The 27,061-nt window shown below is 40.0% G+C and overlaps 1 protein-coding gene and 1 long non-coding RNA gene across 2 annotated transcripts in view; one reads left to right on the forward strand and one right to left on the reverse strand.

The window, feature by feature from the left end:
* Positions 1 to 409: 409 nt before the first annotated feature.
* Positions 410 to 1,658, forward strand: LOC135429367 (uncharacterized). Its single transcript, XR_010436404.1, has 6 exons — positions 410 to 666; positions 763 to 857; positions 917 to 1,012; positions 1,077 to 1,120; positions 1,176 to 1,462; positions 1,519 to 1,658. It is a non-coding gene; the product is annotated as an uncharacterized LOC135429367 (long non-coding RNA).
* A 16,683-nt stretch (positions 1,659 to 18,341) lies between these two features.
* The window catches only part of CARPA (Carbonic anhydrase-related protein A), a 33,596-nt gene continuing 24,876 nt past the window's right edge, over positions 18,342 to 27,061 (reverse strand). The window contains exons 3-8 of the mRNA XM_064683653.1: positions 26,548 to 26,684; positions 26,271 to 26,462; positions 25,996 to 26,158; positions 20,883 to 21,037; positions 19,488 to 19,619; positions 18,342 to 18,855 (exon numbers count right to left, since the gene is read on the reverse strand). Of these exons, the coding sequence (XP_064539723.1) occupies positions 18,769 to 18,855; positions 19,488 to 19,619; positions 20,883 to 21,037; positions 25,996 to 26,158; positions 26,271 to 26,462; positions 26,548 to 26,684 (866 nt within the window). The 3' untranslated portion in view covers positions 18,342 to 18,768. The remainder of the gene's footprint in view (positions 18,856 to 19,487; positions 19,620 to 20,882; positions 21,038 to 25,995; positions 26,159 to 26,270; positions 26,463 to 26,547; positions 26,685 to 27,061) is intronic.

Raw genomic sequence — 27,061 nt, forward strand, 5'->3', positions numbered from 1 at the left:
AACAAAAACTTCGAAAAATTTTAACTATCTGCATATTTAACTTCATGTCAACTTTATGTTGAATGACTCAGAAATTGATTCGAGTTAGAATGTGTACACATTTTAATATTCTCATACAACTTTTTCTGTACAGGGTATAACTAAGTCGACACAGCTCGACTACAATGCCCTTACTTGCTGTTTTTAATATAAATCGCAGAACTTTCTCCTTGGAAGCAGGATTTTTGATCTGCTTTTCTTAACTTGTGTCAAAGTTGAACACTTGTTTAACAACCTTTCTAGTAAGCCTTGGCTAGGGTATTATAGAAGTCACAGATATATGTATACTTGAAATCCATTAGTTGGCCATGTGAATGGAATTCGATGCTGTACAGCTTGAGCAGGCCTCGAAGTCGACATGAGAATGAATGAGCCCAGGCGAAAGGCAAACAGATTCATTCCAGTTGGAGCTCAACTGGAGCCAACAGCTCTAGTTTTCTAAATTTGTTCTGCCTTTTCTCTCCGTTTATTTCTGTTGAGAGAAACAAATAAAATCAAAAAGTGTCAAAATTCAGTTTGTTTCAAAGTTTCTCTGTAAACAATGTGAAAATTTCAAGAAGTGTTGCAAAATTACGTTCAGAAGCGGTTTGTATGTTCTTCGTGTGAATGGGTGTGAACACAATAATGGTGAGTACCCAGAGAGGGATTCGCATTAACCTAGCAAAGATTCATCCCAACCCTTGTCCCCTTCCCTTCCCTTCCCTTCCCTTCCCCCTTCTCCAGTCGTCACAGCGCAAAATTTTAAACAGAAGTCCAGATCAAAAGTTTTACGCGTTTCTATTTATCTCTAATAACCAAGTATCGTATTTCGTAACCAAGTGAGTGAGAAACCCAAAGTTCCCGCTTCAGATATATGTATATATTCGATCTCCCGCAGGATTTGATGTGATTGTTTATTTCACAATTCGTAACTTTCGAATGTATATTCGCCCATAGAATCGGAAACTCTCGGAGTTGATTGCCCAGCCAAGGGGTAAGTCCAGACAGATCTCTCTCGAGTGATCTCTCCATCTGGTAATACTCCCCGTTCTGAGCAGGTATTTGTTGTCCTTTTCAATTGCAAGACTCAATGTGCGTCAAGGTATTGTACGAGCTATATAATCTCGATCTTATCGGTATAATACGTTCTATTGCAGTTATATTCTGATCATTCAAAGTTGTCTTTGTGCGTAAAATTCAACACCCAAAAAATAAATGAGAAATTCCAAATTCAAAATGACATTTTCTAAGCTCGACTTCATATTTTAAATGGCTAAGAAAGGGACCACAATCATCGCCACACTCAACGCAAGCCTTGGATCTTCCCTCTTCTCTTTCCTTTGGCAATTGTCCGCCTTTTCTTCAGGGAAGAATCGTAATAAGAAACTAATACAAAATTATCAAGCTTATATATACATGGAGAATCACAACGTCACGGAAGAAGGTAAGACTAAGCTCTCGATGCGGAGGATCTACTCTAAATAAATTCCCATTTAACAGCTGGCCTAGCTCTTAACTACAAAAATACTAGTCGTAATATCAACCAAAAACTGAACCAAAATAAAATTAAATTGGTCCTTTAACAAATAAGAAGTGCGGCTATAATTATAAAGAAGAATAAAAATGCGAGCTTAGACATACACAGTTTGTCTCTTAATGCTGGGAGGGAAGAAGGGTTAATTAATTGGATGGCAAAGGATAAAGCCAAATCTATTATGGGAGTATGCCAATTATGAAGTCAATTCTCCTTGAAATGGGAGAGAATGGGGTTAATTAGATGGCATTCAAAAGATAAAAACAAGTCTAGTTACTTACGCAGCTTCAATTGAATCGTTATTCAAGGAAGCGCACGTATACCATGCAGATTATATGGATATACATATATGGAAGGAATGTAAAAATTTAAGGTGCGTGTCGGTCCATGGGGGGAACATAGGTGCAAACTGTGAACTGAACCAGCAACATGGTTCAAACTGAGCCTAAACGTAACTGTTTTGCTTTGCAGTCATGTGACACCAACTTGCAAACTATTGAAATGGTGCGTGGAATCATCCATATGGGGACTATTATGGAGCATCGATAGCATCTTTATCTAAGGGACTAGAAAGATATATCCGACACAAGACTGCATAGTACAATTTCTATTTAATAGCCTAGTTTGTTTTTATACCCTTTACGAAGTGGCTGTCCATACCTTAAACAGAATACGTTCTGAATATCGATATCTCTTTCCATTTCTGAATATCGATAAATATCGATTTTGAAAAGAGGTCTTACACTAAAAACTCGAAGATTGTAAGAGCTAGCTACCAAACTTGGATTGTAGGTTGTGTTATAGCATATACAGATTATGAATATTTCACTTTTTGGATGCCACGCCCATTTCGTCCTAAGATTGGAAAACATTAATTTGTATAGGTAGAGACTTGCGCTTTGGGATCTAAACACTTTAGTGTGCTATCAATAACGGAGTTAATGATGATTGAATTGCTAATGGAAAGGGTGAGGAAAGTTTGTCACTATGTGCAGGGTATCTTCTAGTCGCGTACTCCCCTCTGAAGCGCTCATACTTGCTATTTGGTGTTTACGCATTTGGGAACAGGTTGATTTAAAAAAGAAGTTATGTTTATATTACGCATACGTCGCACAGGCGGGCGACTTCCGATGATGGCAGCCGCGTTGGCGGTTTCAATATTATACGATAAATCCAATTAACATGGTTTTATGCCACAAACAACACACACACGCACACGGCAGAGGTGTTAATCGACGTCATTATGATGTAAAGCGGGCGTTGAGAATGATATTTTGTATATTTTATGACCGCAGATGCGATGCGTAATTAACAGCAACAGCAACAGCAACAACAACAACAACAACAACAATTGTCAGGCAGGTTAATGAGGCATCATTGATTATGCATATGAGTGGCGGTTAGGTGTGCGTGTGTGTGCGTGTGTGTCTGTTTGTGTGTGTGTGTAGAGTTTCATTCGCTTTTCACACATCAAATTAAATTGTTACATATGCTAATGAAATCAACCAAAATTATGAGCAATTATGAATAGCTTAATGGGATTTACCAAAGCCACACACACACACACACACATTCTAAAACTATGTGCGTGTGTCCTTAAAGCCAAGACTTTTGCTTAAAGTAACAAGTCGCAGTTTCTCTTGTCAGCACTGATCGACTTCGTGATACCCTAAAACAGCTGTCCAGCTGCCCAGCTGTCGCTGCAAATATTCTAGCTTCCCTCTATGCTTGCATATACGAATACACGCGAAGTTCTGCTTCCCTCTGGCATAAAAAAGTGTGCACATACAAGCTTAAATCTCTTAAAATGCTTGTCTTTCAATCCTAGAGCAAAAGGTGTGTGGCATCCGAAAAAGAAACATTCTTTATATGTATATACTAAAATAGAGCTTATATAACAAGTTTGGTTTAGCCAGCTCTCATAATCTTCGAGTTATGCTTTAAAAACCATTCCTCAAAATCGATATTTATCGATATTACAGAAATGGGAAAAGATATCGATATCAGAACGTGTTCTGTTTAAGGTATAGACAAATTTTAATTGCATATTTTAAGCTTCAAGTTCTTCAGTTTTCAAGATCGACAAGTTCTCTCAAAATCGATATTTATCGATATTACAGAAATGGGAAAAGATATCGATATCAGAACGTGTTCTGTTTAAGGTATAGACAAATTTTAATTGCATATTTTAAGCTTCAAGTTCTTCAGTTTTCAAGATCGACCAGTTCTCTCAAAATCGATATTTATCGATATTACAAAAAATGCGAAGAAATATCTATTACAAGCACGTTCTGTTTATGGTATGGACAACATATATATTTAAAATTTTAAGCTTCAAGTTCTTCAGTTTTCAAGATCGACAAGTTCTCTCAATAACGATATTTATCGATATTACGAAAATGGGAAAAGATATCGATTGAAAACTATAAATGCCTTCTGCGTTTGACATAATACATGTTAATATCAAATTGCAAGCCTCCAGCTTTGACAGTTGCCGAGTTCGTTGGGTTTATTTGGATGGTTTGCCAGCTCTTCGACCTGATCAAGGGGCATTCATGGGCGATGTCGCCTTCTGCCTGTTACATATGCTTGCACAGAAACAAGCTACCCGTTTGAGCTCATACTTTTTCAGCCGCCCCTGGCAAGGCAAGGCAAGGCAAGGCAAGGCTGGGCTGGCCAAGCATGGCTGCCGCCAGGCAGTCAAAAAACGCAGCCAGGTGTAAATTACAAACTTGCAAGATTTTTGCCTGGCATTTCCGGTCCCCGCCTCCATCTAAATGCCCAAACCCCGCGACTGTCCACTCTCTCCCCTCTCTCCCCTCTGTTAGCCAGGCTTGTTGTCTCCTGCCTGTAGCTGAGTGCGGCTACAGGGAATGGGCCTACGTTTTGCTTAGGCGCTTTGCTGTTGCTCTGCTTCTGGTTGTGCTTCCTCTTGCTTAACTTCACGTAATGCCAACAATTACGCAGCTGAATATTTTATGAGCCAAGCAGATTAATATGAATATTTTATTATCATGTTTGAATCCGAATTTTGTTTGTTGGACCGCACTCTCGCTCTGCGCTGTGTCTCGCCTCGGTGGCTGTGCCCCCAATTTGAGCCACTGCCACGCCCCCGCCGCCCCTTGGCCATGTCAGCCTTTGCTTAGCCAAGCCAAACTCAAGGCGAAAGCATGTCCAAAAATATGCTTTATATGCCTTTGCGTTTGAGTGTTTGTTTTTTTTTTCTTAATTTTTTTTTCTTCAGTTTTTTATTCGTGCCCTAAACGTCGGGTACATTCGCTTAAACATGAAGTTTGTCAGAGATTGGAAGAGAATTTGGAATAAAGCTGACTGTCAAAACAAAAAAAAAAACATTTGTGAATCATAATAAATTAAACAAACAAGATCAACCTAAGCATTTCAATTTGATTTGAACCAGCGACCTTTCGTTTGCTGGTTCGGCGCAGGCTTACAACGTTCTGTTTGGCTAAGGACAAATTAGTGTGTTGCGTTCTTCTTGTTGGACTTATCTTAAGCTCAGCTTGATAATCTTTTGGTCTAATTAGTTAACGCTACAAGCCCAAGTCCGAAGTTCTCCTTGTATTGAACAAACAAATGAAATTAGGCAATCAATTTTCTTCTATTATATAATATTTATATAGATTTTTAACTAATTAAAGGATAATGGTTCCCCAGGAAAAAGACTTCCTTTGGTAGGATTTTTAAGTAAAATAACTTCTCGTAAACCTTGTCCTTAGCTTCTTCCTGTTCTTAGACGAATTCCTTGGCAGCTTTAGGCACAGCAAATCTTTTAGGAGACTTCCTCAGCTAATTCTATCTTGCTCTTTTTTTTCCTAACTCTCCCACGGGGAATCTTTCGGGCAAAACTCCTTTAAACTCCGTCCACCAAAAATCTATTCAGTATTCTCTTCAGTTATTCATCGTGCTCTGAAACTTTTCTCAGACTAAAATCTATAGTTGAATTGACTTTAGAGTATTTCAAATTCGTTGCTTGCAATTGAAATTAAACGCGTTGCCGTTTCGTTGCCCGCAGCTTTTTTTGCACCTTTTGGTGAAGTCAAAAATGCTTTTTGCTGCTGGCCAAAAAACACACACACACACACACAGACACCAAGAGAAGGGAGGCCAAAAACTCGACTGAGAGGCAGGTCGGAAGGAGAGAAAATGTGGTGAGAACGGAATTTATGACCACGAGCCTTCAAAGGGCCAAGCAGCCTAAATGTTTTGCGCCAGGCAGCGTCTGTCCCAGACATGCCAAATAAAAACTGGAGGCCAAACAGTACCGGCAGGGGTCGGTAGGGACGGGAGTGGGAGCCAGTGAGATAGAGTGTTGGGAGGTAGCGCAGCGTTACGTGTGTTGCCTCAGTCAAAGTCAGCAAATAAAAAGCCAAAGTGAAACAAGAATATTTTCATTTGTTGCGTTGAAAATTTCATGCGCTCCGGGCACGGCAATTATAATGCTCCCTACCCTACCCCCGATCAACACACTTGAGCTGGGTAGTTGGCTACTCGGTAGCACCCTCTGGTAGCCGCTTTGAGGGGCCCCTTAGCAAACTATGTGAAGTAGTCGTAATATGCTCATCATCTCAGCTCGTGCCCAATAAATTTGGCCAATAAATGCGCCAGCCACGCCCACGTTAGCGGGTGCACGGTAGGGCAGTAGGGCGGTACGGCTGTTGGTACCCTCTGATTTATGCAGTGCCATAAAACAGACGATTCGCCTTAAAGCTTACAACAAACAAACACGAAAAAGTGGCAAAAATTTAAAAAAAAAAGCAAAGAAATATGCCCGAAGGCACCAACAGGAGCTGGCCCTACCGGAGCCAGAAATGGCCGCCGACTGCAAGTCTGAGCTCTGCCAGCTGCGTTCTGGGTTCTGGGCGGCTGTTCAGTTCTAAATCCTGAGCCTCGGCCTAGACTGGCTTAGCGTGTGTGGCGCCCCAAATGGCAGCAGCTCAACGTGTTGCCCGACGCGCGCCTGTCAAGGCGACGCAGCGAAGCGCATCGAGTTGGCAGCACCGCCCGGCACTGACAGTGATGCAATGCGGCGTGGAGCTAGTTCCGAAAAAGAAGAACGAAAAAAATGCTATTGCACTTTCGTTTGAGGCGTTTGAGGTGCTTTAAGGCGAGTTGAGAGTGCGGTTATCTAAAACATTGATTACTGTTAGTGTTAAAGTCCACGCTGTTAAAGGCAGGCTTAACAATGCTTAACAGCTATTAAAGTTATAATTTTTCTGCTGCAGGGCTGCGTGCCTCCAGAGTGCTGACTGAGCTGCTGCGGAGAGCACTAAATAAACTGGGGATAATCAATAGCGTAAGCATTTACTGGGTACCAGGTACATCTGGTATTCCGGGCAACAAGGTCGCGAGCGTATCAGCTTACCTTTGATGGAGCCCTGAGACTTTGGATCATTTCTCGTGAAGTTGACTGTGAGAAGCAAGGAAAGGAAGCGTGGCATGATATCGATATTTAAATCAGCTTTTTCTGAGCATATCCTGAAGCTTATTAGAGCTAGAGACAATAACTTTGGTATGTAGAGTCTTGTATTGTAGACACAGCTCCAGAATTTATCACCTCCCGCAATTCCTCCTATTATGGTAAAAACTATACTCTTGCACTTCGGTATGCACACACCTGCGTGTGCCATTTTTAAGCCTGGAAAGTTTTGATCGATTCGAAAGAAGCAAATCTCTGACTTGTGCTTTTATGTAACTTTACAGTCTAGTTAACAGACTTTTAAATTAACAGATGTAAAGCAACAGCATTCTTTAACTGTATTTGTTGATTGTTTTTAATTTATGCGTATTTAGGAAAGAAGCTAAACCCTAACTTGTGTATTTATGTTACTTAACAGTGTAGTTAACAGACAATACATATAACATAGATGTTAAGTGTTAGCATACTTTTGCTGTCTTTCTTGTTTCATATTTATGTCGTGGTTAACAGACTGTAAACATTAACAGAGGCATGTTAATAAAAGCTTGCCACAGCTGTTAAGTCTGTCCAATATGCTTATCTTTAATTTTCAGCTTGAATTTCGCATATACATTTGCAGAGCTAAAAAATAATACTGATTATCGGAGGATTTTGTTTTATGCGGCTGCCGTCGAGGGGACAGCAAGTCACGTAGCTTTCAATAGATTCTCTGGAGACGTCAGCGTTATAATGCACCTTTTCTCATATTTCACTCGCGCTCTCTTCTCCCTCTCTTTTTCTTCTTGCTCTCTTTCTGTTGTATTCCTGTATTTTGGCCTTTTGTGGCACGCATTATGGGGCAGCGCCTGCTGGCTGTGCGGTTGCATTGTGTGCAGGCCATGCAACAGGCATCAAAATTGACGCTTCGCATTTTTGTTGTCTCGTATAAATTCAGTTCAGGTCTCGTGCGATTTTTCCGGCCACATGCCTGGCTGCACTTCAATCAAAATCAAATATTACAAGCCGTGGCAATGGGGCGCCTGTTTCTGTTCCTGCTGCTTCTTTTGAGTTATGGCCAGGCAGCAACAGCAACAGCCATGTGGCATGCGGCAAGAGGCATTCGACCCTGCACACCAGGCACATCCATCCATATGCATTTTGCAATTCTTATGGCCTTTTGTTGTGCTTCGATAGATGCAACTGGGCAACTCTGGCAACGGCTTGATTACGCACGTTTATTACTGGTTGCGGCTTCGATTCCGTACTCTTGGCCATGGCTTACGGTTACGGATGCCGGATACGCTACGCCACGCCACGCCATGCCATGCCACGGTACGGTAGGGTACGGCAGGGCAGGGCACGGTACGGCATATTGTCTGTTCGGCTGGGCTGTGGGCTGTGCTCATCAATATGCGACGTGTGAGCTGCAAATGTACAACATGATTACTTGCAAATCACGTGATTGTGATTGGGATTATTGCACACAGGCACACACACGCACACACACTCGACACACACACACACGCACACACATAGACCCTTTACAATCTGCACACCCTTCGTACTAGCTCATGTTGTGGGCGGTTCCATTTTGTTGTTGCTGCTTCACCAATTGTCGGACATGCTCAAAAATGCATGCAAGCATGTAGTTCTTTTCTTTTTCCATTTTATTACAATCTTTTCCATTTTTAGTGCCCTGCAAAAGGGCATATTAGGGCCGTGCCTTGGTTAGTCCAAAGTATGCATAAAATTTGTATAAAGATATATTTATAATATGTTCCTACTTGTATGCAATGTATATATGACACTTTTTTCAATGGAAGATAAGAAAGCGATACAAATGCGATACTAGGTAGAAAACGCTTTTTTGCACTAGCCAAATTATGATCCATATTTATTCTCCTTTGTTTTTTAATAACCTCAATAGAAAGCAACTCAGCTTTGCCTCATTACTTAATCAAATGAATGTCGCCTGGGAGATTCGTTTTCTATGATTAAGATGCAAAATGATATCATTATGCTGAAACTTTAAATTTTACCAAAGTACCCCTCTTTTGGGAATCGGAGCATTAGATACTATAAAAAACTCTTTCGCTTTTTCCACAATTATTTCCAGTTTTTTTACTCAAGAACTGTTTACAGGGTATTTGCTAGTCGGTCAGCCTTAACACACACTTAAAGTTGGAATTCTATACTTTTTGATAACTTCTCTTGTATCTCTGTGCGCTGCAAGTAATTAAAAGTTGTGCCGTCATGAGATTCATTTGGCATATTTCTGACCAGGTTCCGGATTATAATATTGCATATTTTCAGCAGAAGCATTTGAATAGAAATATGAAAATGCATTTTTGGCCCAAGAAATAAATTTGCTGCATGAGCTTAACAAAAGTAAGCAATAAAAAAAAATGTAACGATAACCTTGCTGCACTGTGAGAATCCGAATTATTTACAGACTGTTGGCAAATTTCCACGAATAATTCGTCAGATGGAATAAAACCTCTTTTGTATTTCGCTCGCCTTTGTTTTTTTCAAATACCTTCTTGGGAACCAAATCAAATGGTATTTGCAATAGCTCAGGTGAGCTAATCAGATTGTATACTTCTATACAGCCAGATGTTGCCACTCGTTATTTGTTTAACGAGTGCAAGTATCGACCCAGCGAGTCTTTTCCATTCGCTATTTATATATTTTAGACTACAATGATCCATTGGCTGTCGTATGTGTTGATTTAGCGAGTGTTTGTCACTAGCTACGCAATACATTTTCTATTCGTTACATATTTTATCTGCGAGTATTTCCATTCGTTATATCCATTGACTTTTTGCCTATTCAGCGAGTAGTTGCCATTCGCAACTTCTCCGAACGAATGCAAGTTACGATCCAGCGAGTCTTTTGCATCTCGCTATTTATATATTTTAGAACACAATAGCCCATTCGTATGTGTTGATTCAGCGAGTGAGTGCCCCTAAACTACTCGTTAGTTTCTGCATTCGTTGTATATCTTTTGCGAGTATTTTAACTCGCTATGTTTTTCAACACAGCGACAAGTTGGCAGGTCTATTGAACTACTCGTTACTTTGACCATTCGTTGCATATCTGTAGCGAGTATTTTCACTCGCTATATCAATTAACGAGTAAAAGTCTTGTATACTCCTTGCACAGCAACGAGTTGGCAGGTCTAGTGACATTCGTTAAAGCTTTTTAAGCAAAGTAGTTGCCACTCGCTACTTCTTTCACCGAATGCCAGCTTCGATCCAGCGAGTCTTTTCCACTCGGTATTTACTTTTGGCAAACGAAAGCCTCAACTAGTTCTTTGGCAAGCTTATTGGCATTCGTTCCTGATGCCACTCGCTACTCCATAGTTTCTCCATTCGTTCCATATCTTCAGCGAGTATTTTCACTCGCTTCTTGCGCTGTTTTCCAACGATTGCGAGTCTTGGTAACTCCTCGCGCAGCAACAGGTTGTCTGGCCCAACGGCTATTGGCATGCATTTGCCTTATATTTAATACTAATCAAAGTTGGTTTTTTGCACTCGTCGAGGTCAACGCTGACCTCGGCGCAGACGCGACGTCGCTGTCGGCGTTGCGCTCGCTTTCGAATTGCGCTATGAATATTAATTTGGTTTTTAGGGGCCGCAACAATGCAAACTAAAATCTGAATTACAACTAAATATTTATAACTCATTTTGTGTGTGCACAACACGCACACACACGCACATGTCTATGCACGTCTATAAATAATAGAAAAACTGCAGACACACAGCGACACACACACACACACACACACACACACACACACACACACACACACACTCGCACGCAAATGCGCTGGAAATGCCAACAGTTTTTGGGCATAAAATATACAAATGGATATTTTGGGGCGTTTGTTGTCGTGTGTCGCGTGAAAATACACAAAATTAACTTGTATTTAAAATTTAATTAAAACTTTTGCTGTTATTTACATATACGAAATGTCGCTGTATGCGCCTGCCTCTGTGTGTGTGTGTGTGCGCCCTTTGCCCTTTGCGCTGTTAAGTAGGCAACACTTTTTGTGCGTCCCTCAACTTTCGCTGTTCGTGGCGGCTGGTCACGATGGGCGTGGCAGGCGGCATACACTGGGCTTTAAATTAAATCATATTGTATTACACACACTGTGTGTGTGTGTGTGCGTCAATTTAATTGAAATTGCGCGCACAAGTTTTGGTTTATCGCCAAAAAACAAAACAATATGTAAAAATTGCCATAGTCAAGCGTGCTCGACTAGTAGATACCCTAAACCCGGCGTCCAGCTGCCCTTTTAGTAACATTCTAGCTGCCTTCTACACACACACACACACACACACTCACACACACAAGCTCATATTCCTCACACTTTATAACTCACACTTATATATAATAAACGCAAGGCTCTAGCTTGGAAAACTAGCTGCTTTCTTCATCTTCATTGAGAAAGCGAGAATGCATCTGAACTCAATCTATTGATGCCCCACGAGGATCTATATACCAAATTTGGTGTGTGTAGCTCCTTCAATACTCGATTTATGCCAAAAGAATCGATATTTATCGATAACATGAAAATGCAAAGTGATATCGACACAAGCAAGTCTACAAATCGATGTGGCTCCAACTTCAATTAAACTCAGAGTATTCCTTTGAAACAAACATTGTGTTATCGATAAATATTTATATCGATTACATACAAATGGGTAGAGATATCGATAGTTCCTTCTGTTTGTCTGATTCAGTTGTATCAACTGAAATATACCCTATTTCCCATACACTTCAATCGGCGCAGGGTATAGATCAGGTTGTGTGAGCACATCAATGCGCGGGGCGTGGCACGGGGCTGGGCTGCTGGGCAACAGCAAACAGCATTGATTGTCGACCCAACATTGGGCCATTCGCTTTATCGGCCATGGCTAAGTGGTTGTTGCGGCTTTACGCTGTTTAGCATAATTAGTCCATTTGACCGCGTTTCGCGAATTGCGGTTTCAGCTTTAAAACTTAACCCCAAAAATGCATTCAATGCCTTCGCAACGTTCACCCACGCCCAAATTGGTAAACATTTTTCAAAATATGCAAAATTACAATTTATTTACAGTCAAGACTGCCTAAGGCGAACCAGACGATGCGGCTGGAGAAAACTAATGCCCGACTAGATCACACCCTGTAGTCAGTATAAAGGTAAGTTAAATGTATTTTATTTTTTAGCTGTTATCATTTCGAGTTATGTTTGGAAGATGTGAAATATGTCGAACAATTTTTAAGGGTACAGGGTATATACAAAACGCAGCGGGCAAAAATTGTCAAATTTACTTTTCGTGTGTGGAAATTTATGGAAGTACTAGGCTTTTAGAAAAAACTTTTAAAGTTAATTTAAAAAAAACATATAACTCCAATGCTCTCTTGCTCTCTCTCTCTCTCTCTCTCTCTCTCTCTCTCTGTCTCTCTCTCTCTCTCTCTCTCTCTCTCTCTCTCTCTCTCTCTCTCTCTCTCACACTCGCTCTCTCTCTCACTCGCTCTCTCTCTCTCTGTCTCCCTCTCTCTCTCACTCGCTCTCTCTCTCGCTCTCTCTCTCACTCGCTCTCTCTCTTTCTTGGGAGCGCACAATTTCTCAGTTCTTCTTTGTGCGATATTCTTAAACGTTTGTTGTTTCTTTTTGCTGATTAATAGAATGAAAGTTTTCTGGAATCTTAAAAGTTCCAAGAGCTTTCAAAACTTATAAATGAATGTAAGATAAATTTAATTAAATTAATATAAATAGCAAATTAAAATCAGCTGCGTTCTCTTGAGCGAGTGAGCACTGTGCTCAAAGCCTGTTGACTGACAGAGCATTTGCCTTTCTCACTCTGCTAGCTATAAAGCAAATGTTAGCTGTCTGTGCTGGCCGTTCGTCTTTTGGGAAGCCCCACTGTACTTTGTAGCGATTTGTGGTGCTAATGAACAGCCACAGCCCCCCCCACAGTCCCCCCACAGTCCCCCAATACCCCATTGGTATTGGGCAAACTTTTGGGGGGAACCGCTTGACTGACCGACGCGACGCGACGCGACGCGACGCCTTTGGCCGCCCGCTGAGCGCAATTTCAATTTATGGTAAATTAATTTGTAATTAATTTTACGTGCGAAACACAACGAGACGAGACGAGCCGGGACGAACCGGGACGAGCCGCGACGTTACGGGACGGGGCAAAACAGTTTGGAATGGAACGTGAAATGAAATGAATTTCCATTACCATGTTACGGAAGGCGCGACGCGCTGAGTTTTTGGGATTTGTGTGTGCGTGTTTTTATTTCGATTTTACGCTAGTTTAGTTTCAATTGCGTCCAATTAAACATGCGGTTGCCCATTTCCGATTACGACTAGTCGTTAGCTAACACTGGTCCCTGCTGTCCCGGGCTGTCCACTGTTCCGACCCCGATCCTGCTCCATGCACAGCTGAGTGAGCTGTGTGTGTGTTTTTTTTTTTGTATTTTTCGGAAATTGAAATTGCATATTAAAATAGGGCGCAGCTGGCGCCAAGGTGCAGCCCCTTAAAAATGCAAACTGGCAACAAAGGAAACAAACAGATGTTGATTTGTTCCACTGTGCCCAAGGCATTTCATAATTCCTGCTGCCTTCTCCTCCTCCTCGCCAGCCGCTTGCTTGATTAGCTTCACGCATTCCGAATTTCATTTGTGTGTTTCGACTTGTTTCGGTGATTAGCAAACCGGATATTGAGTGGCTTTTAACATTTGCCCTCATGATAACCGCATTTGCTGCTTCATTTCAATGCGGAATCAGAATCTCTTATTCATTTCGTTGCAGAGCTCAGAAACCGATAGCTGAGCTATGGCTAGCCTCAGTTCGTAATATCAAATTTGCTGTTTCATTCCGGCGTTTCGCTGGAATTAAAAATATTGTACAACATGTTAAACATGTTGTATAACTATTGAAAGTCTCAAATAAGATAGATAAGTTAGTTTCATTCGAACTTTCCGTGCGAGCTTCCTTTTTGAGTCTCTGTTTCATTCCAGCGTTTCGCAGAGAGATAATTTACAAATATAAACGTGTCAACTACTTGACAAAAAGGCACGCATACTTAAATAACTTTATTGATACCCTTTTTCTAATATACTCTGTTCCATTCCATCATTCCTTTGAGTAAGTATCACAGTTGTGTCTATCAAAGTTTGCTGACGCTAAGTGAAATCTGTTACATTGAGTTCAACGTTTCATTCCATCATTCCGCTGAAAATACCCAGATAATCTGTATTATTCCAATATTCCCCTTTGCAAATTCAGAGAATCCTTTAACAATTTTTGTTGTGTTCCTTTCCAACGTTTATGAAAATGATATTCCTCAGATTTGTTAATTTGATTTGATAAAAAAATGTGAGATTTGAGTTAAGGTTCGCAACAAAAGCAAAGTGTGAACTACTCAAACCTAAAACAGTTCCAGTAGTTCCACTTCATATTCAGTGAACTAGTTCTATTGACCTGCTCAGCACTTGGGAACCAGTTCAGAAATGTTTTTGCCTTGAATCACAAACTGGAATAACTTAATGAAAAGGGCGCAATTTGAGCTGAATGGGCAGGGAACTAGTTCTGTTCACCTGCTCAGATCGCAGGAACCAGTTCAAAAAGCCTTCTTTTTTTTTTTTTTGGCTGGGACCTCGCTGACAAAATGTTTGAGACTTGATAAAAAAAATGCGCATTTAATTGAATTTGTTTATTTTTCATCTTTATTTTTCTTTTGTCACATAGTAGGTTTTTTTTTGTTTTTTATTATTTTTATATATATATATATTTTTTTGTTATTTTTGTGTAATTTTCTGTTCTTTGTATTAATTTGCATTTCATTTTCAATTTGTTACTCATAATATTTGTTGTTGTCGCTATGTTATGCATGTGGAAAATAATAGAGAGATGCATTTATAATTGTTTGCTCGAAAGTTGTTTTGTCAATTTGTTGTTTCGCCTTTGCATTTTGTTGTAATCGTTTATTTTGTCTGGCATTTGTCACTTAATATTCCTATTGTTTGCTCTATAGTCGCAGTACATATTTTGCATTTCTATATGGTAGCATGTGTATACATATATATTTATATAGTTTGTCGTATATGGCAACACAATAGTAACTTACAGTCAATCGCATTTTATACAAATAGACAATTTTTTCTCTACTACGTCTAGTTCATGTTAAGGGAATTCCTCTTTCTCTTCCATCTTCCGTTTACTTTTACTTTGTTGGGGGATAACTTATGATAATTGCACGAATTTTCAACAACCGAATAACATATGTTACAAACACAAAAGCTAATTGCTATGAAACTAAGCGCTATGCATTACTTGTCCGCTGTCCAGCACTCTTACTTACTTATATGTATATCGATATATATATATATATCGAAGCATCTATCGATATAGTGACAAAAAAAAAAAATTACTATTAGTTAGTTTTGCATTTGCGTCTACTTAAGTTAAGCCTAATTTAGTTTATGCATTTAACACGTTTAACTAGAGTTGGTTTGAGTACGATTTATCGATTAGTTATCGATAGCAATATCGCTGACGTTCATTTAACTGGCTGCCTACCCTTTGCCTCTGCCGTATTGCGACTATTTATCGTGTATATATATCTATATATATATATCGTGTATATATCATGTATAGTATGCATTTATCGATTATATGTGTCTGGCATTTACTTACTGGCTGGCTCTTAACTGTTTTGCTCTCCCCTCTTGCTTAGTGTACACACATATTTTAGCTATGTAACTCTACATATGTATATATATATATTTCACATACACATATATCTATATTTTGTATATATTATTTTATAGTTTAGTTTTCTATGCTATGCCCAACTTTTTCAACTTCCTGCTGCTTTGCTTAGTAGTTCTTTTTTTTTTCCCTTTGGGGATGGGGCTTTCATTTAGTTTTTTTTTTTTTTTTGCCTTTCTGTAGTTGTCAAATGTTTGCTTTTCATAGAGTTATATGTTTTTTATTTGTATATCGTATTCATATATAGCTATATACTTAGTTACTTTTTTTCTTGTATGCTTTATATGAATATTTTTTTTTTTTAATTTTTGCTTTTTTTTTTCTCTTCTGCTTTGTTTTTCTTTCTATAAATGTATTTATTTACCTTTTGGTTTCTTTAGTTATTGTCCACCCATCCAGTTTACGGAAATTCTTATTTCATTTGTGTTTTTTGTTTTTCTGCTTCTTCTTATACCCTTGCAGCGCATATTATCATAAAATTCTTCAACAATCTACGTGAACTCGGCTCCGCTTCAAGCTAGGCTCTTGAAAATCGAAACAGCTGCTGGTTCGATTCGTTCGACTAAGACATTTAGTTTTTAATAGCTATCTATTCTCAATTTTAATCGATTTACTATATCTTTATAGCTGCCGTAGCATTGATTAACGAAAACTCGAGTTATATCTATTTGCGTTAGGTTAGAAGGGTGACAAACAGAAGAACGCATCTGCGAACCCTTAAAGTATATATATCCTTGATCAGTCGATCGATGAAGGCGTAAATCTCAGATATCCGTAGAACTAGCTGATATTTTGCATATATATTTTCCAATAATATAATCAGTTTGTCTTTTTTACCTATATTTCCTCTCTTAGTATCTCTTAGTATCAATTTTCAGATTCGATAACTCGATAACTCGAGCTGAATGCACCAAAATTGGTTTGAATGTTCTTGTTTAGTACACACAGATTCGGGATAGTTCACATCTTAAATGCCACCAGCATAAAACTCCTTTCTGTATTCTGAATATCGATATAAATCGATTTTCAGATTCGATAACTCAAACATTATAAGCTTGAAGGTTCTCGTTTAGATCTCACAAATGCGGAATAGTTCACTTTTCAAATACCACAAGCCGAAATCTTCTTGCCGCACTCTTAATTTCGATAAAAATCGATATTTAGACTCAAAAACTTGAAAATTATAAGAGCTAGATGCACCGAACATGGCTTGAAGGGTCTCGTTTTATACTCACATATGCTTAATAGTTTATTTGTTAAATCTGCCCACCTTGAATTTCCTCTTCACATTCCTAATATCGATAAAAATCGATTTTCAGATTCGATAACTTGAAAATTAAAAGAGCTACATGCAGCAAACTTGTCTTGGGGTTCCTTGTTTCGTACTCACAAAGTCTGAATAGCACACTTTTAAAGTCTCATTACCTCAAAACTCCACTCCATATTCCTAATATCGATAAAAATCGATTTTCCGATTCGATAACTCGAACATTATAAGAGCTAGATGCATTCAGCTTGGTTCTGGTTTAGTACACTGAGATTCGGGATAGTCCACTTTAAATAAAATCGGACAATAAGCTCCGAAGTTATTCAAGAATGTGGGGTAAAGCGAAGAAGAAGCCAAGCCGCTGCATTTGCGCGCGTGTGTGTGTATGTGTGAGTGTGTGTTTTTATGTGTGTGCGTATAGGAGGCAGGAGAGAATGAGTGCAACAGCAGCTCGTCGCTGGGTTCAGGGTATCTTCTAGTCGGGCACTGCCGACACGCGCACTCTAGCTTGTTTTTTATTCAGCTGCAAGGGTATTTGAGATTCGGCTTGCCGCATTCGCTGGCTAGTTCTTTGTGTGTGGCGCATCAAATGATAAATTAAAGTGAAAGCCAAACAAAAAAAAAAAATGGAAAATAAATAAATAAATACAAATAAATGCCGCAAATAAAGCTGAATCAATAATTGGCCATCAATAATTTTAAAAAAAAAATATGAACAAAAATAATAACAAATTCTCAGCTAGTGCATATGTGTGTGTGTGTGTGTGTGTGTGTGTGTGTCTGTTTAAACTAATATTGAACGCATTTTTATGATTTCACAAATATGAAAAGGCAGCAATTAATTTGTGGCACAGCGTGGGGCGTGTCCTGCCATTCGTCCAAATTAAATTTATTTATTTATCTATTTTAGTTAGCTTCAGTGGCATTAACTGGTTTTTGTTTGTTATTTGTTCATAAATATGTTTGGCCTTTGTTAGGGCATGTCCTTGCAGATAGAAAGAGAGAGAGAGAGTACTTTGACTTTCTCACAAGAGATATCTCCTCCGTGGAATACCCTGAACCAGAACCACGGGCTATAAACCCCTGTGGAGGGTTTTATAAGTCTGGCAAGTCCGATCCCATAAGGCATATATAATCTTGATCTCTATCAACTGTCGAATCGTTAAGCTCCGTCGTGCCGAATATGTCTTTATTTTTTCCTTGATATCTGTCCTTGCCTGCAAATTTCATAAAGATCGGACTATAAACACCGAAGTTACTCAGGAATGCAGTTCCCATATAAAGTTGTTGGGGCAAAGGGAAGATTAAGAAGCATATGTGCATATGTATATGTTGAGTGTGTGTATGAGTGTGTATATAGAAGGAAGCTGGAATAATTTGAAGGCTAGCTCGGCATTCGGTTCAGGCGGAGGACTCTGCAAGGGCATTAGACATTCGGCTAGCCGAAGTCAAACTCTTTTTACCTTGTTGCTATTAATGAAACGATATATATATATATATATATATGTGTGTGTGTATATATGTGTGTGTGTGTGTGTATATATATATGCGATGTTTGTTGTTGTTTGTAATAGTTGTTGTTGTTGCTGTTAGGAATGTTGCAAGCCAAACGAATCCTGAGCTCGTTTCAAAAACGTGAATATAAAATTTGAATGCGGCATCAAAAATGCGAAATGCGTTGCCAGCCTCAGATCCAGTTCCAGTTCCAGTTCCAGTTCCAGTTGTTGTTGTTGTTGCTGTTGTTCTCTTTGTTGTCGTTGTTGTCGTCAACGTATCTGAAGTCCCGTGTCTGGCGACCAGCGATTCGCTCGATAGTACATGTCCTTGTACATGGAAGGGCATGCGTTTTGATTCTGTTTCGGATTTAAAGCATGAATGAAAGCATAAATAATTAAGGATTTAATTGAATACTTTTATATAGCAACAGATATCATGGAGTATTTCCATATAGTTGGACAAGCGGACATTACCCAGCTATGCCCGGCCCAAGTTTTTAATATCTACAAATTTTTGACACCACTTTTCCACTCATTTTCCAACTGTATGAATTTCATATTATTTTTATAAATATTTTTTTGTCGAGCATTTTGAAAACTCAACATCAAGCCGTGAATTGAATTTTCGTTCATTTCCACACTTTCCCTTCAAGAGACGTGAATTCTCTGAAAAGGGTGAAAAATGTCTCAAATGCATTTTTACTACAAATTTGCGAAACAAAGTTGAAGCTAGATTGTACGCTAAGCCATATAGTTTGACACATGCGAATTCCGCCAATTTTTCACACTTGCTGGTGGAATTATGCTAGAAATCCGTCTAACAGCTTCATTTTGTATGCTGCTTTATACTACAGTAAAATTTCCATCAATCAGTCAGTCTGTGAGTCAATCATATAATCATGTATACCACAAGCAATATGCATACTATATTTATAACATATCGATAGTTATCGATAGCACACATTTAGATAACTTTAAAGTGCACTCACCTTATGACGCTTAAAATCTATGTTCGTCCTTACGGTTCTATGGTGTAAACTTTGCACGGGTCGCGCATTATTACCTAATGGAGCTTTCGGTGTACTCTCGGAGCCTTGCATCAGTCGTCGGAGTTGATATAACTGCAAATATAAAAGAAGGCGAGAGAGGTTTTAAGCGATTAACTGGTATTGGTCACAAAAAACTTGCATAGAACTGCTTTTCGCCGATATTCCACAGTTTCGGGTGGAATTTCGAAAACAGCTGAAACACGTATTCGTTAAGTAAGAACGTCAAGAGCTTCGCAAATTGAAAAAGAAAACTTGCAACCTTTGATCTCTAATAACTAAACAAGGCATATGTTTTCACTAAAAGTGTCAAACCTGTCACAGGTTCCTAAAAATATTCACTACGATCTATGAAAATGAGTTTAAAGCGGATCGGTTGGCATACAACAAGTTTCACTCAACCCGTTTCCTCTAGTTTTCCACAGTTGCGGGTGGATATCTTTTGGCAGTTGATTTAATAGAGTTTATATTAATTTCTCTTCTTCCAAGTCTTAGTCTCAAATCAGCTCAGCTTTATGTACAGTCACTGCTGTCAGTGTTATATAGTACTGCTAACAGTGCTGTACAGAGACGCTAGCTCTGCGCGTTTTACAACACTGGTTCGTTTAATCGATTCATCCCAGCTCTGACTAGCAAAAAAAGCTTTCATATTTGATTTATGTTACTTTGTTTAATTTTATTTACTTTTAAATCTTGCCACTTTTTGCAGTTTCCGTTGAGGTTAGCCTTTTTTTGTTGATCTACCAGCTGAACCAATTAGACGATTTCCTTTCTCCCAGCCTTCCCAGTCTCCCCGCCGCCCTTTATGACAATAGCCAGCCTCCCATTTTGATCTATTCAATTGCGTTTGATTAACGCATTGTTTTTGATTAAGCTCTATTATATAAACCAACTGCTTTGTTGCCGCATTTTATTTGATTTTCCTTCGCGTTTTTTTCCACTCCCCTCAATTGTTGTCTAGTTACATAGTTTCTGCCCCTCTCCCTCTTTCTCTGTCTCTCTGTTGATTTGTATGCAAATTGATTAAACTAACCAAATATTGTTTTTTAATTATGCGCAGAGCATCGCATTGACCGCAACTGAACCGCGGGTTGCGACCGTTGCCCAATTGATGAGAAATTTTATAATTGCATTTATGCGATTTTCAACAATTAAAAAAAAAACAAAAACAAAAAATAATAAAAAAAGGCCTTCCTAATTGCAATTGCAAAACCCAAATGCATTTCATTATTTGCGGTCGCTTGTAAAAGCAAAGCTACCCAAAACCGGTGGGTGATAAGGGATGGGGGGGGGGGGGGGGTTGTCCTCCCCTGTGCATCTAGTTTTTTGGAGTCTTACCTCTTGTTTGGTGATATAGATGGGTTTATTAACTATTATCCAGACGGTGCTCTCCCAGCAGCCCGGATGCGTGGTGGATCCCTCGTACGTGATATAATGATCCGTATTCGGCAGCAGCGATCGAACCGATATATGCCGAATGGGCGTCGAGAAGCCTACGGTTAGAAATAAGAGAGAAGAGAAGGGAAGAGAAGAGATGAAAAGAAAGGAAAGACAACATTAAGATGGTTGGAAAGGCAATTCAGACAATACGAGGCTAAGAAATCAAAGCGGAAAGCTAAAAAATAAAAACAATTTGCATTCCTTCGGTTCACTGTTTGAACTAGTGTGTGGACTGCTAGTTCCAAATGGTGAACAAGTTCAATAGTTCTTTTGCGAGTCATGCGCTGAGACGGTCATTCAATCAGCTGTAAACAATTCATTCTGTTTAGGCTGCAAACCAAACACTTTTTGTGGCTCAGTTCACGATTCGAACTAGTGTGGGGACTACTAGTTCAATTTGGTAAACAGGTTCAATCGTTCTTTTGCGAGTCATGCACTGATGCGGTCATTCAATCGGTAATTCTGCGTAGACAGCAAACCAAACAGTTTTAGTGGTTCGCTTCACGATTCGAACTAGCCTGTGGACTTCCAGTTCAATTTGGTGAACCAGTTCAATCGTTTATTTGTGATTTCGTGAACTTAATCGTCTATTTAGTCGCTTTGTTCAGATAGCCCGCTCTCGGTTGGAACTAGTACAGAATATTTTAGTTCGATTTGGTGAACAGGTTCACTTGTTCTTTTGCGAGTCATGTACCAAGTCGGTCATTTTGTTGATTTTGAACAATTCATTCTGTTTAGCCTGCAAACCTAACATTTTAGTCTTTCGGTTCACGGATCAAACTAGCCTGAGGACTTCTAGTTCAATTTTGTGAACAAGTTCAATAGTTCATTCAATAGGGAATGATTCATTTTGTTCGGACTGCAAGCCTACGAACTATTTTAGTGGTTCGCTCCACGGTTCCAACTTCTGTTGGGAATGCTAGTTCTATATAGCGAACAAGAACCAGTTCTATATTTGATTGTTCATTTATAAGTCGTGTAATAAGTTGATCATTCAAACGGCTATGAACGATTCGAATTGTTCGTGGAACGAACTAGTGTAAATACCAAATATGTTGACTCTAGCTTGTTTACTCTTCGAATTCCTTGGCATGGACAGTCGCAAGTTTTTAAGGACCGGGGAAGTAGCGCACACTTAGAGATCGAAGCGTATTTTAATGATGGATCTGCATACTTTTCAGCCTCAACATCTTTTACAGGGTATATGTAGGAAAGTTCAAGGTGCATCTGCCATTTAAATGGAGCGCACATTTCGCTATGTCTCGTTATTTATGCGCTTGGAATGTGAATGCAAAACGTCGACGATACGAAAGGACCTAATGAATAATTCAGACTAGCTTCAAGGGGCAGCAGGAGGACGTAGGGGGGGGGGGGGGGTAGGGGGCTCACGGGTTAATAGGGTGGTGTTGGATGAGCGGAAGCGGGGAGGAGTGGGTGGAGGGTCTGATTTTGCTGGTTGCCTTCTTGTTGGTCACTTGAACGACGGCGCTCGACTTCATTCATACAAATCATTATGCCCAGCCGGAAATGAAGCGCCTCGCGGTTTATGAGACGACGGCAAATGGAACTAAAAAACGCGAACGGAATGCGGAGGGCGAGTGTGGGCTGGCGGGGGCTGGGGAGGGAGCCGAGGATTAGGTTTGGCGAGAGGCAAGGCATTCCGAAAAATTATTTGCAGCACAATTGTAAGTTCGTGTGCGACGTGCAACGACGTACATTTACACTAGGTGATGAAAAAAAAATATCGATAACAAACTATCGATAAAAAGGTTAGAAAGAGAAATAAGCATTATAAATGCTTAACCTAATTTCAAATGTGAATGCGTGAAAAGGACGCTGAAAGTGTTTTAAACTATCGATATAAACTAAATTATCGAACAGCGTTTTTATCGATAGGCCGAAAAATAGGAAGTTCCTGACAATCGATTGTATTTTAAACAGGTTCGTATTCTCAAAATTGAGGCTATGTTAATGTCGTATAAAGTAGAGAAGACTAACAAGAATCGATAAGAAATCGATGCTATCGATAAAAATAGACGATTCTAATACACAATAGTAGGAAATACCTATTGCAAGATTTAGCTAATGTCGAGCTTAAATGCTGTACGAAGGCTTTGTAACCGATTGCAAATGATCGATAGTTTTATTGTTATCGATAGGGAAAACTGATAAATGAAATAAAGTTTATGTTTTTCATTTGGTCAATCAAAACGAATGTTGTTTTTTTGTACTCCACATAGCAATAGTTTGGCGATTTGATGTACTCAAAGTTTGGAAACCGATAACTTTTTCGATAACTTTATTTAATTTTCCCCTGTACAAGTGAAATTCTCATTTTCACTTTCACTGCCAGCTCATGAAATGCAGAATGCCTTTCGCTGTGTCCATTCTCGCTTTCTGATTTCGATTCTTCTATAACAATTGGTTCGAGCGCTTTGTTAGTGTATTTCGCATTCGTTGCAGGGACTTTGCTTTTGGCGCATTTAAACTTTCAAGTTGTTTTGCCAGCTGGTTCACAGAAATTGGCCGCATATTTTCTGCACTCTGAGTCGTTTTACAAGTCCAAAACCAAGGCGAACGGTCTGAAGGAAACTCCGTGAGAGGAAAGAGGAGCTGTTTTTTTTTTCCTTTTTCTTTTTTCTCTCTCGTTTTTGTAGTTTTTCCTTTTGATGGGGCTACATAAAGTTGTACGACCTGTAAAAAGGCTATTAAACTGGGTCGGCCAGAGCTTGGGCATGGGAATTATTAAGTGTCGGTTTAGTGTAATTCGAGGTTTCATTTTCGTCACTTTGCGCGCCGCGGCGCCAATTTCGCGGCCAACGGCTGTCGAGCAATTTTTATGGCTCACTTTAGAACGTTGCCGCACATAATTATGCAGCTTGTTGTTGCCAACACAATTGTTGCAGTCCCTGTTGCAGCTGCAGTTGCACTGACAGTTGTTGTTGCTGCTGTTGTTGTTGCTGCTGCTGCTGCTGCTGCGGAATGACATCATAAAAGAACTCGCCGCATAGCCACGAGCCACGAGCCACGAGTCATGGGCCGCGAGCCATGAGCCAGGCAAACGTTGCAACATTTCCGGTGCATTTTGCGTAACGGAAATGATGTTGCCCCGCCCCACGCCTCGCCCTGCCAGCTGAAGCCCAACTGGAGAATTCATCAAACGCAATTCAGCTCGACTGTACGTGAAAGAATGCTGACAACTTATGCCAAAGTGCAGCTAGAGATGGGCGTGAGGCGTGTCGTGACACGAGTTGTAGCAAAAAAGAGTGCATTGAACTTGATTGACTGGATTGCAATTAGAGCCTGGACGAGAGAAGCGAATATTGCATGGAAAACTTATGCCTAAGTGCAGCTAGAGATGGGCGTGAGTCGTGTCGTGACACGCGTGTAGTACAAGAATGCATTTAAATGGATTGATTGGATTGCAATTAGAATCTGAACGAGAAAGGTTAACGTTTCACGGAAAAGTGTGATGCCAATATGCAGCTAGAGATGGGCGTGAGTCGTGTCGTGACACGAGATGTAGTAAAAGAATGCATTTGAATGGATTGATTGGATTGCAATTAGAACCTGAACGAGAAAGGTTAACGTTTTACGGAAAAGTGTGATGCCAATATGCAGCTAGAGATGGGCGTGAGTCGTGTCGTGACACGCGTGTAGTACAAGAATGCATTTAAATGGATTGATTGGATTGCAATTAGAGTCTGAAGTACTGAAGGGTGCAAAAATGCATGTCAAAATACTGCTCGTGACACGATAGGTGGCATAAATGTCTAAATTAATTCATCAAAAGAATGACAAACGATTTAGCGCTGGGTAAACGTCAGAAACCAATTCGTGACACGACTTTTAAGTATTCTTATATAACAAAAGCTATTGAGCTGTGAAAAAGAACAAGCCCGAGGTGACACGAAATTTCTTTATTGACCAACGCCGAATTTCGTTTATTATTACAAAAAACTTGATCTTTCATGACACGATTTGCGCACATCTCCAAAGTTTCTTTCTCTTTTTCTTTCGTTAGTTCGTTCTTAAGCTTGTAAGACGACCGAAATGAACAAAGGTAACAAAGGTAGGCCTTATGTACTATTGTCGTGACACGACGTACTCGTGCTTTATTTTTAGAGATCTTTGCGCAATCAAGCCGTGAACGGAATTTGAGATGGATGTGTGAAATTGCTTTTATATAGCTCTAGTAAGCATAAGGGCTGAGATTGAATTTATATATAGAGATGGGCCTTAAGCTGCAAACAGGAGCAAATCTTCGGTTGGATGGGAAAATTTTATAAATAAAACAAAGGGCTCACAAAACTAATTTATCTAGAGATGAGCAAGATGCGTGACACGAGGCGTCATCGTGCTCACGAAAGAGATGAAACATCTCAATCCATGTAAGTATAAAAGTGAATCCATAAATCATTAATTAAATTATAAATTATAGAGTTGTAGGGATGGGAGTGGCTCGTGACATGAAAATTGTAATATGAAACACTATAAAATTTAAGTTTGCCACAAAAATTGGAGGGGAGCGTGACTCGTGACACGAAGAAATAATTCGCTTTTATTCAAAAGTCGTGAAGAAGAGCTTTATAGTGGCAAGAATTGTTGGTAAAAGTTGCTTTATGAATGCGAAATTGATGTGATTGAATAACTCGTGCCGATACTATCGGCATAGTTTCGACAAATATATATACAGTCTAGACAAAGTTGTGAAACATCTAGAGATGCGCGTGACTCGTGACACGAAGAAATAAGAATACAAATTCATTTTGTCAAGAATTGTTGGTAAAAGTTGCTTTATGAATGCGAAATTGATGTGATTGAATAACTCGTGCCGATACTATCGGCATAGTTTTGACAAATATATATACAGTCTAGACAAAGTTGTGAAACATCTAGAGATGCGTGTGACTCGTGACACGACGAAATAAGAATAAGAATTCATTTTGGCAAGAATTGTTGGTAAAATAAATAACTCGTGCCGATACTATCGGTATGGATGGATACTCACCTTTATAGAGGACCTTGTTGAATGTGCTTGTTATGATGCGCAGCTCGGGATTGGGCGTTTCGCCAATTTGCACCATCAACGAGAGCCCGACAATGCCCTGTGATTTATGCTGCGCCTCGGACATGTTGTGGTACAGCTCCTTGTTGAAGCCATAGATTTGTATCTGTGTGTGTGTGTGTGTGTGAGTGTGTGCGTGTGTGTATTGTGGAATATGTTACAACATTAATATTGCTGCTGGTTGGTCTGGCGGACTAGCCCGACGCTGATTGACTTACCTCGCCCGGGAAACTGTAGCCCTGTATAAAGTGCTCGGAGCCGCGACTGTTCTCGGTGCCGTAGTGTATGTAAATCTCCTCGAATTGATAGCGATAGGCCAAAGGACCTCCGGATATGTTCACGTGTTGCTTTGTGTCCTTGTCCACGCGAAAGACGAGTGATTGACCCGTGTTGTGCAGCGTGCCGGAAACCTGTTGACGACAGTCCGTGTTAGTCAAACAGTGAGAGAGCGGGAGGCAGAGAGAGGGGGTTGAAGTCGTTTCCGGTAGGACTTACCTTGTGCTTATCAATGTGCAGCGGTCGCAGGTACGGATCGAAGAGCAGCTTGTCGGGCACCACATCAATGGGCGACTGGCGGCGTCCTTTGTTGCACATATTCCACTGCGGATTGATGAGGCCCCAGAAGCTGGGACCTGCAAGTAACAAGTAAAATAGATAAAAACAATAAATAATTAAATGAGCCGGCAGTAGTCGACTAGCAGATGCCCTATGCGTAAGCCCAAGGTAGCTGAGGTCGCAACTCTTATAGTCTTAGAGTCTCTGAGTTTGGACAGGCTCGGGACTCGAGCTCGAACTTGGTTGTCTTATGTGATAAAAGGTGTCGTAGCAGCCAGCTTTTGCGAACTGTGAAGGTTATCGAAAACCGATCTGAACTCTCGAGACTGAGCCAAAGATCGTGCCCAGCTTGTGTGCACTTTATTTGTACAGGGTATACAAAGGAACTGAATGATAGCTGCCAGTTTGACGTGACTGTCAATCGGTTGGGCAAATGGAAATCGAGTCCGAATCC

Source organism: Drosophila montana, unplaced genomic scaffold (assembly GCF_035044405.1).
Source record: "Drosophila montana isolate Dmon_TW-CO22-7 unplaced genomic scaffold, ASM3504440v1 contig_2666_1, whole genome shotgun sequence".
NCBI lineage: Eukaryota > Metazoa > Arthropoda > Insecta > Diptera > Drosophilidae > Drosophila > Drosophila montana.